General features: G+C 49.1%; 1 protein-coding gene across 3 annotated transcripts in view; it reads left to right on the top strand.

The window, feature by feature from the left end:
• SMOC1 (SPARC related modular calcium binding 1) overlaps positions 1-11,178 on the top strand; it is a 148,575-nt gene that overhangs the window by 88,383 nt on the left and 49,014 nt on the right. For all 3 annotated transcript variants that reach the window (XM_059182450.1, XM_059182451.1, XM_059182452.1), the window contains exons 4-5: positions 5,611-5,710; positions 7,840-7,887. In XM_059182450.1, the coding sequence (XP_059038433.1) occupies positions 5,611-5,710; positions 7,840-7,887 (148 nt within the window). The remainder of the gene's footprint in view (positions 1-5,610; positions 5,711-7,839; positions 7,888-11,178) is intronic.

An 11,178-nucleotide genomic window follows, 5' to 3' on the forward strand; every position in this document is an offset into this window, starting at 1 on the left:
CTTAAAGTAATTTCACATTTGTCTTAATTTGGACAGAGGTTGACCTGAAATATACCATTGGGCTGTTGATACAAAGGGCTTCTTGCCAAAAATATTTAAGTGTATGAGTCAGAGATGAAATGTGCTTACCTAAAAACACACTGTTTTAAAGTACGTTTAAGTGATTTTTCTACCCGGATGGTCTCCCCTCTGATGCAAGTGGGGTGTTAAAGTCCCCTACTATTATTAAGTTACTATCAATTTCTCTCTATGTTTGTCAGTATTTGCTTTATGTGTTTAGATGCTCCCATGGTGGGTGCATAGATATTTGCGATTTTTATATCTTCTTGTTGGGTTGATCCCTTTATCATTATGTAATGTCTTTCTTTGTCTCTCATTATAGTCTTTGTTTTAGTGTCTGTTCTGTCTGCTATTAGTGTTGCTACCCTGGCTTCTTTTTTCACTTCCGTTTGCGTAGTAAATATCTTTTCATCCCCTCACTTTCAGTCTGTTTGTATCTTTAGGTCTGAGATAAGTCTCTTTGTAGGCAGCATTAGGATGGGTTTTGGTTTTTTAATCCGTTCTGCCAGCCTATGTCTTTTGATTGGAGCATTTAGGCCATTTACATTTAAAGTAATCATTGAGGGGCGCCTGGGTGGCTCAGTGGGCTAAAGCCTCTGCCTTCTGCTCGGGTCATGATCTCAGGGTCCTGGGACTGTAGGGCACATCGGGCTCTCTGCTCAGCAGGGAGCCTGCTTCTCCCCTTCTCTCTGCCTGCCTCTCTGCCTACTTGTTATCTCTGTCTGCCAAATAAATAAATGAAATCTTAAAATAAATAAAATAAAATAATCATTGATATGTATGGATTTATTGACATGTTATTAATTGTTTTCTATTGTATTGTTGTTCTTCTCTGTTCTTTTCTCCCTTTGTTCTCTTTCTTTATGATGGTTGGGTTCCTGTAGTTTATGTTTGGCTTTTTTTCTCTTTCGTGTGTGTGTGTATGTGTGTGTGTGTGTGTGTGTGTGTGTGTGTGTATCAATCCCAGGTTTTGGATTTATGGTTACTGTGAGGTTTACATACAACGTCCTCGGTGTATAAAAGCCCATATTAGGGGCGCCTGGGTGGCTCAGTGGGTTAAAGCCTCTGCCTTCTGCTTGGGTCATGATCCCAGGGTCCTGGGATCGAGTCCCGCATTGGGCTCTCTGCTCTGCAGAGGGCCTGCTTCCTCCTCTCTCTCTGCCTGCCTCTCTGCCTACTTGGGATCTCTCTCTGTCAAATGAATAAATTTAAAAAAAAAAAAATCTTAAAAAAAAAAAAGCCTATATTAAGTATGCCAGTCATATTCAACAGTATAGTTAAGCAATGAGTAATTTCACTTAGGTTGATATATAAACACTTTTGCCTCTGAAGGAAGACCCATCAGTTGACATTTCAGCTTTCCCAACATGCTCCAGATAGAATAGGAGCAAACTCCATGGTTTGTATCCATACCCTTGGGCCTGGATCAGCCCTGAGCTTTGACAGCTGCACAGGGAGATCCTAGAAATTGCTAATTACCTTTGCAATTCCTCATGGCCCATAACTTTCCCATTAAATTTGAAAGTTGATTAATTTGAGGCTGGTATTGCGGGAGGTAGAACAAAAGGGATTACTTATTAATTTAAAATGTTAAATAAGTTGTCAAGGTAGGAAACCAAACTTGGTAGAATTTGCATTTTGATTATGTGTATGTAAGCCATCAATTCTATAGAATTTATAGCCTGACTGCTTTTCTGCAAGACGCCTTACTTCTCTCCTCTGAGAGTAATTGAACTACTTCTGTATGAAAACAAAATTTCCCTTCTCCCACTAACTTTTTCGAACTGTTTGCTGAACTTAGACTACCCCCTTCCCCTGGGACTGGTCAGAATAGTATGTTCTTTGGTTTCCATCAGGGAATCTGGCTGTGCCCTTCTTGAGTGTACAGATAGGTTGCTGAAAAATAACATGATAATAAAAATAAATAGCTAAGCTTAACTGGGCACTTACTGTGTGAGTTCAGTGCTTTATTTACATTATCTAATTTAATCCTTTCAACAACTGAATGAGGTAAGTATAATTATCTCCTGTTATTTTTCTAAAGATGTTATTTATTTTTAAAGAGATATAGAGAGCTTGAGCTGAGGGAGGGGCAGAGGCAGAGGGAGAGAGAGAATCTCAAGCAGACTCCACACCGAGCACAGAGTCTGATGTAGGGCTTGATCTCACGACCCTGAGATCATGACCTGAGCCAAAACCAAGAATTGGATGCTTAATTGGTTGAGCCACCCAGGCGCCCCATAATTATCTCCAGTTTTTAAGTAGGCAGGGGCAGTCTGAGGCTTGGTTTGATTAAGAACGTTTCCAAGGCTGCAGAGGGTTGAGAGGTAAGTGGCTAACTTGACGACAGTGGTAGAACTAGTTAGTTAAGTGGGCTGCAGTCTGACTCCATGACCCTTGCCTTCTTTCTCCACCTAACTTCTTTTTCCTTTAGAAGAGGTCTTGGAAACTGCCCCCCCAAAAAGCTTACAAACAGCCTCTTGGTCGAGAATCATGGGCAAATAACATGGGGCTCCTTTGGCAAAGGGAAGTGCTTGCTGGTCATCTGCTGGGTTCCTGTAGCCTGAGACCTTACCTGGGTCCTCTGTGAGCCCATTACTACATGCATGGCAATAATTCCTCCAATCAATTCTATTTCTCTAGGATTTGGAAGCACCTCCCAGCAGAGGATTTTGTAATCTGGAGTCTACTCCTTGGAGCCTGGTCCGAGGAAAATGCTGAGAGCCCTGGGGAAAATGGGGCTGTGTTTGGGCCTGTGGGCCTGGCTGGGGGCTGGGAGGCAGCGTCCACATGCCTGTAGGGATACAATGGGCACACTCAGTGAGCTTGTGGCCCCAGGGACCTGCTTAGCCCAGAGGTCAGATTATAGCCCCTGAAACAAAGCGTTGGGTTTAGCCTCGTACTCGTGCATTTAATTCCCTCTTCAGTAGCTTTGGCTGGGACTCTGTGTGCCTGGGTGGAGGAGGCTTTTGTCCAGCTGTTCCCGCAGGCTGTGTGACCATAGCACCCAGCCCCAGCAGGCAGCACTGGGCCAGAGGACTGCGCCAGTGTTGGACTTGGGAGGGTAGAGTCCTCACGGAGAGGGAAGCTGGCTCTGGCCACAGGAGCCAAGGGGCCTGGGAGTGAGTCAGTGTGGCCACCCAGCCCTGGGGACTGGTTTCTCCACAGGTGATTACTGGCTGGGGAGGAGAAAGCAGCCAGCCAGGCCCCATTAAAATCTGCCGCTGGTGAGGAATCATCTAGCAACTATCCCCTGCAGGGCTGACAAAATCTGAAGGGGGAAACTCCCAAGTTTCCAGGAGCGTTTCCCACCCAAACCTCTGGAGGTTACCAGGGGAGCTCTGGCCCGGAAGGGGGCCAGCTTGCCAGGTGTCTGCGACACAGCTGGGAGCAATCATCACCGTGGTCACCTTGTACCCGGCTCTCTTCCGTGCCAGGCTCTGGACTCACCCTGTCTGTTTCCCTTGCCAGGGCCCTCCAGGTTTGGCAATGTTCTCCCCATTTTATAGATGGGGCTCAGAGAGCTAAGGAACATGCCTAATTTGTAACTGGCTGGATCCAGATTCAAACCCAGGTCTGTCTGGGTTTCTTCCATTCCGTCATTAGGCTTTCTCAGAAGGTAGCGCTGACTCAACCCAAGATACTGATCTTGGGTGAGCATCTGTGGCAGCAACCATAGCCATCAGGTTTACAGATGTCTCCATGAGATGAAGTGGGACAAAAATATGGTACCGGAACAAGGGCACTGAATGTAGTTTCTTTACATGGAGCAGTGGAGGTAAATGCCTCGTTTATACCCAGTCATCATATTGGTAAGATGCCCCCATCTTGTTCTTGTCCTGATTTCTATGGGTAGGTCTATAGTACAACACCTTGTCTTGGGGAAAACTATAGCTTCTGGTACCCATAGAAGAGCAGAAGCCATTGTGGAGCTTTTCTGCCTTACCGATAATTTCTGGATTTCACCCAGACCATCAGACCTCTCTTGCCTTACCCCTATATACTTTACTAGTCAGTTTGTATGCTGTTACTGTCTATCCTTGATTCCAAAATGTCCTTGATCCCAAGAAGCACTTTTTTTTCACATGTTAATGTCTTTGCACTGGCACCCATCCTGTCACTGAGGTCCGTGTTTAATGCGGTGGGGCTGTTTAAATGGATGCTACATTTTTAGAATTGATGGGGACCAAGAATTGAGAAAATATGATAATGAAGCACTTATTCAACTCATCAAATGCCTACAGTAAATGTCAGGCATTCTGCTAGATGCTTAGGAGGTAGAAAATAACCAGCATGCAGTCCCTTGCCTTAAGAATGTCACAGTCTTGGTGGGGGAGATAAGGGCTCTGAATTCAGAGAGCCAGGGGATGTGGAGGGTCAGGAGAGGAGAAGGGCGGGGAGGCTGGGATTGCTTTGCCCAGAAAGTGTATCACAAAGTGGGCGGGAACACAAAGGGACAAGGAGGGGGTTGGGGATGTGTTGGGGATTGGTATCCCGGACCACTGGATATTTGGAGCAAACAAATGTTCAGAATCATAAAATCCTAGGATGTGTTTGCAGGCTTGGAAAGGTTCAGTGTGGTTCCACTGGAGGGTTTATGTGAAGACATGGGTGTAAAATGAGGCTGTGGGGGGTGGGCAGGGGGCAGATCATGGGGGATTGAGCTCCACATGCAGGAGCTTAATCTCTATCCTAATCCAGTGGCAAATCATGGAGTGGTTTTCAGCAGGCGAGTGATGCCTTGATTTGTGTTTAAAAACTCCGCGTTGCAAAATGGGTGAGAGGAGGTGAGCAGAGTGATAGCTGTTGGGAGAGAGAGAATAGTTACCCAAATGAAGCAAAAGCCTCATTTTTATTTACTATCCCCAGACGGGGTGGACTCAAGTATGGAGGCTTGAGGATGATCACACCGAGGGGCAGCAGGGCATCTCGAACTAGAAGCTGCAGAGTCAAGTGACGTTGTTCTTACCTTAACCCTGTCATCTCGTGGGCAACTGCTAGTGTGTGCCCTGGTCTCGCGAGAGCCACTGAGCAGTAGGCAGGCCGACTGACCAGATGCTGGGAGAAGCTAGAAGAAGCTAGAAGAAGCACTACTTGCACTGCTTGTTAAGGAAGGGTCATTTTAGCCCCCCATGGTGACATTCCCACTTACACTTGCCAGATTAGTTCACCAAACCAAATTTATTACAGATGGATGGGAGTGCATATACTAATGCTTGGCGGGGGGTATGTTCAGGTCTTGGTGAGAACCCTCACGGGAAAGACAAAGTGGACCTGTCGATAGGATATAAGATGCTCAGCATTAAAAGTCATAAGGAAGACACGTAGGTAGGTTGCTGTGGTTGGACCTGGGGGCTCCCACAGAAGACACGTATCCATGTTGTCGACTGACCGAGCCACCTGCAGGAGGTAGTTGGGACAGGTGTTGGGTGAGAGTTAGAAGGAGCTCCTTCGCCATGGTGGCAAGGCTTTGGAAGGGGTGAAAGCTGACTGTTGATATGGTGACCCACGACTTACAGTTCTCTTCCCCCTCCCTGCTTCCCTGAACAGGTGCAGTGCCATACTTACACGGGGTACTGCTGGTGTGTCACCGCAGATGGGAAGCCCATCAGTGGCTCTTCTGTGCAGAATAAAACTCCTGTATGTTCAGGTACCGTAGGGAGGGGCGGGAAGAAAGAAAAGAGTTGGAGAGAGACCCCTCTGGGGTCTCTGGTCTCCTGCATCTCATGGGGGAACCTTGGAAACATGGTGGAAAGATGGCAGGGGGTTATGAGCCCTCTTCCAGGTCAGAGAGCATTCCACGCTGACACACCTGCTCGGTAGTCAGCTGGGCGACAGGCTCAGTATATGCCTATGGGTATATATTTCTTTGTTTTGAGTTGAGGTTTCTGGTTCAACGCTCTCTTCCCAAGCATCGGCTGGAATTCCTAGAGAATGGCATCTAAGCTTTCAGCTGGGGCACTCTGGCTGCTAGCAGTCTTGGGAGCACTTTGTTGAGACAGATTTTTAAAACTGAATGGGAGTTCAGCATCAAAGACTGGGGGATCAACAAGTGATGTCCATCACGGGCACATGAGGAGGACGTGGTGCCATATATTTGCTCCTCCTCCCTCCAACAACGTAATGTAGAGGAATGGAAACTTTCATCCCAGTGGCCCTCCAAGCTGGCTGTTAGCAGCAGCGCCCGGGGAATTAAAAAGAGCCCAGGTGTCGAGGCTCCCTGGAACAGTCTGATCCAGCAGGTCTAGAGTGAGACCCGGAGTCCACCTCTCTGCGAAGCTTCTGAGGTGGTTTTGATAACTGGATGACGGAGGGGATCATTGCTTCATAGCGACCCACTACACCAGTCCACTGAGACATTAAGTCCTTTCTCTTGCCGACTCTACGAGCATAGAGAAATTCTGCTCTTAGGTCAACCCACAGGATCATGGATTTTGGATTTACACAAGCCCCACACTTCCTACTTCCGTTTAGATGGTAAGGGACTTGGGGGTCCCTCCCTTAATTCACGGTGTGGCTCAGCCCTCACTCAAGAAAGCCCGTCCAGCCACCAGCCACTTCATATTTCTTCATATCTGTGTGTTATGAGGTTTTATTTATTTACTTATCTTTCATTTTTAAGTGCAAGCAAAGGATAAAGCATTGTTCTAAAGCCTATCGGAAATGCCTAGGGCCAACAGCCCTGCTATCCTAACATTTTTCTTTTTTCACAAGCTTTATTCATTTTTCTACCGGCCCTGCTATATAAGGGAATGGTAAGAAAGGCAGTAAGCATCTACATTAGGAAACCAAGATTCGCAGGCCAAAATGGAAAGTTTACTTTATTTGTGGTTTACGTGGAAACTGGAAACCTTAATTGGGGTTGGTGTGGGGAGAAGCAGGAATGAGCCCTCCTTGCAAATGTCCTGGAAAGTTTCATGTAAGGCAAACAAATGCACTAGAAACAAGCCATGCAGAGTAATATAATTGAATTCTCACAAAACTAATATATGGAGAAAGAGGTATGGTACAGAATGAGAAAAGAGGGAATCCTCTTTTTTTTTTTTTTTTTTCCCTCTTCGTGGCCAGACCTCCGCAGATGTCCTTACGTGGGTGTGCGGACTCTGGCCTGCATGTGTGGGCTTCAGGGAGAAGACAGGTGCCACAGAGCCCGGACCGCAGGATGGGTGCACATGGCGTCCTCGCAGATGCAGGGCAAAGCCAAACACACACACTGTACCCTCTTTGAGGAATAGGCTGCGTCTAGAAAATTGTTTCCATGCCTCAGACTATTTTGGCCCACTCAATACAATTGTGCCAACAATTTTCTACTTAATGCAGATGGAAAATCGCCGATTTCCTGCCCTAACCAGCAAGGGATGTCAATCATTGCATTTTCAGTAAGAGGGGCTTCTTTTCAGTTGGCCCTACTGACTGGATATGGCTCAGAGCACGGCGGTGGCGGCATGTGGGGGAGATGGGGAGTGGAGGTGAGGGGCAGTGACTGGAACCTTCGCCAAGGGAGTTCTGTGGAGGGGAAGTTTTGTAAAAATCTGGTCAGGATTATTGCCAGGAGATCATGGTTCATCTCACTGGTACTACGATATCAGTGACATTGACACGAAGCAAACACCACTGGACGTGTATGTCCGTTCTTTGTATATAATGTCCCCAGACATGTATACAGTGCATGTATATACACAACCATATGCTTATAGCTGCAGGCTTTGCCAGCTCTTTGAAAGAAACCAACCACGATACATTCTGAATGTCTGTGTTTTTGTTTCCCTTTTACCCAAGGTTCAGTCACCGACAAGCCCTTGAGCCAGGGTAACTCAGGAAGGAAAGGTGAGTAGAGTTTTACGCTCTATCCAAATGTTTGCTTCTAAAGCCAGTCCAAGAAGAGTTCTAGACAAGATGGAAGGAGCCTGGGTGTAGGCTAAAAGTCCCCCCACAGAAAATCTCCATTCCTATTCTAGGTTTCTTCCTAGAAGGACTGGGAGGAGGTAAGTAAGGCTCATACGGCGGTGGGGGTCCATGCTTCCAGAATTTCTGAGGGAGGTGAGTGAGCACAGCATACAGAGCTGGCAGGGACCCTGAGAATCTTGGTTCCTGGGCCGTTCAGGCAATCAGCTACCAGGTAGGCAGCAGGCAACCGAAAAGGACACGAAGGCAGTCATGTCCAAGTCTGCCCCGACCCTTTTGTTTTGGACACTGGCTTGAACATCTTTGGTTCCTCGCTGATTCTCCCTAATAACTGTTCTAGTACATCAGATTTTCTTCACTAAGAGGAAACTGGCTTCACAGGCTTGCAACCCATGCTGCTATTGTTTTGGAATTCTTAATCATTCTGTCCTCGAACTTGTGTTCTTTTACGGAAAGCCCAGTGGGACCAGGCAGCGGGCGTGTGCGTGCCCTCGTCACCCTGTTGGCATATTGCTTTTGTGGTGCGGGTTGTGGGGCTTCCACAGGACGCTAAAGATTTTAATCCTTCTTTAGGTAGAACAACATTAAATGGAAAAATTTAAACCACCACGACAAGTCAGGAGAGAGACCATGGAAGAGAGGATCAAACTGTGCAGTTCGGTGTCCTTCATGGCACTATTTTCCTGCTTTTTGAACAAAGGGCCTTGCATTTTGATTCTGCACCGGGCTCTACAAATTATGTGGCTAACCTCAATTAAGGCGTCTGTCTGAGTGCTGTTTAGTGGAGCAGCCAACATGAGGACTAGGTCCCTGGGCTGTGCTGACCACAATTTCCAGTGTGAGGCACACTGAGCTTCACCACCGGGATAATGGAGAGGGAAAGAGGGGGTGGGAGCGCGCATGCGCTCTAGTAGCTGCAGGGAACCAATACCAATGTCATTGCGTGTGCGAGCACTCCAGAGCCCCTGTTTCAGGCTCTTGGGTAAAAGCCCAGCCAGGAGACGGTAGCTGAGTTTGAGGCTTTGCACCTGTGTCTGGGTCTTGGGGACTTCATGTTCTTAAGTGTCCACATGGAGCATCAGGCCTGGGTAGGATCAGTGTGAGGTACATGGGCTTGACCTGCACCCGTGGTCTCAGGGAGACTGAGGCAGGGCCTTGGAGCCCGCCCTACATGCTTATCCCATGGGAATGGGAAGAGGAGGCAAAACCACCCTGCCCGAATGCAGGAAATGAGACTCTGGAGAAGCTGCTGGCCTGAGTGCAGGTGTTCCAAGAGGACGTGGAAATGGAGCATCAGGATCCCACTAGAAAACATGGACTAATGGGCCTTCCTGCCAGCAGGAATGCATATGGAGGTAAAAAGAAGGGAGCAGATGCCTTTCCAGGTCCTTCCCAGGACAGGGAGAGGCAGCCGTGCCTGTTGGCGGTTCCCTTCTAGGTGGCAAAGTGGGAGAGGGGTGTGAATGTTTCTTCCTGCAAAGATCTGAACTCCTCAACCCTGTGCATGGCTTGTGTGTCTGTCTGCAATTTATTGAAGTTGTGATGGGGAGCTGCCTTCAGTTTGACTTGTTGCAACTGAAGACTTCAGGAACATCGCCTCTGCTCTGGGGCACGAGATCGTGGCGGTAGTAAAAGGCAGTTGGCAATCATGCAAAACCGACAGCCCAGATTTCCCCCACCAAAGGGAACTGAAGGCGTGATGCTGAATGGAGCACCCACACTGAGAAGTGCAAACCGTGGGGTCTGGGATCTTAACTATATAGAGGAGTACTTCCCAGGTTGCTGTGGCTTTGCACCCTGTGGACAAGAAAAGAAACAGACCCGTAGCCATTGCAGGCTCCTGCTGATACAGCTGGGAGAGGACAGGACACCTGATTCCTCCAGGGACAGTGCGCAGAATAGGGGCATAGAGTCTGAAGCCTCATCGCAGAGATAAGTTGCTAGTTTCCAGAAGCTTGCTCCCCTACACCAGATGGGCTCCTCCCTCCCAGATCGTTCTACTGAGCCTCTCTTTGGTGCAGAGGCCTGGAGGGGCACACTCGCCCCCGGAGACTTGACTTTTGCCCAGAGCCTCTCCTTCCTTCTACTTTGGAAAGGATCACCTTAGGTGCTAATCCTCTTCTCTTTGTCTGCCACGGGCAGTGCGGAGAAAAGCAGGCTCAGGCCACCTGTAGGAAGGGCCACCTGAAGCCACACCTGTCCAGGAAGCTGGAGCTGGAAGGGAGACAGGGTGCGAGAGGGCATTTGTAATATCCTGTGTCGGCCGCTGAGGTCCCTCTCTCAGCTGCCACTTAAGAATGGAATGTGCTCCGGAGGGCAGCAGGTGGGAAGACACAAAGGCCCCTTGTCCGAGCTGGTGCCCACACGTGGGGTTTCCTAGACCGGATCTCCCTAGAGCTGGGGCTCACAGCCCCGAGGCCCGCTGCGGCCCCGGCCCTGGGGCAGGTTGAGAGGCACACCCAGCAAGGACGCCCGGGGTCTGGGTGTGAGAGTGGTGGTGGCCGCCGGGGGTGGTGGTTGGGGGGAGCGGGCCCAGTCTTTCCTCTCCCCCACCTTCTTGCCTCGGGGAGCCCGCTCCACTGACAGGGCTCAGAAGGATCGGTTCTCCCTGCCTGCAAGGAATGAAAAGGTGTATTGTGCGCAGACGGAGGGTCTGGTTGCCAGCCAGGAATTAGGCCTGCGGAGGAGCGGAGGAGAAGGCTGAGCAGAGGAGGCTGGGGGAGGAGGCTCCGAGAGATAGCCGGAGGAAGGGAGGAGGGAGAGAAGCCAGGCAGTAGCAGGTCACAGGCGGCTGGCCCAGACAGGAGGCCTGGCTCGAGGCTGAGGCTCGGGGTCCACAGGTGTGCGGCCCGAGGGGAGACGTGGGGGGAGGAGGGAGGGAGGTGCTGTTATCTTACCCAGATGCACGTGCTCTGCGAGGGGAGGAGGGTCAGAACTTCAGACTATTTACTTAATCCCTTGGAATGTCCTTTCCTCGCTCTGTTCTTTGGGCCCCTTGTGTTTAACGGACCCCTTTATGGGAACATGTGTGGTAATTAACACGTGCAGCGTAGGGCCCGGGCCATGTGTTTGAGTTTCAAATATCCATTGATCTGGGGCACTCCCATCCCCTTCTTTTCCTTTGGTCCTTGCCCTTGAAGAGAGATGCAAGGTGGGGGCTGTCTTTGGGGAGTTGGGGGGGCACACGTGCCTCCACATGTGTTTTATTGATGC

Source organism: Mustela lutreola, chromosome 7, assembly GCF_030435805.1.
Source record: "Mustela lutreola isolate mMusLut2 chromosome 7, mMusLut2.pri, whole genome shotgun sequence".
In the NCBI taxonomy this organism is placed as follows: Eukaryota; Metazoa; Chordata; class Mammalia; order Carnivora; family Mustelidae; genus Mustela; species Mustela lutreola.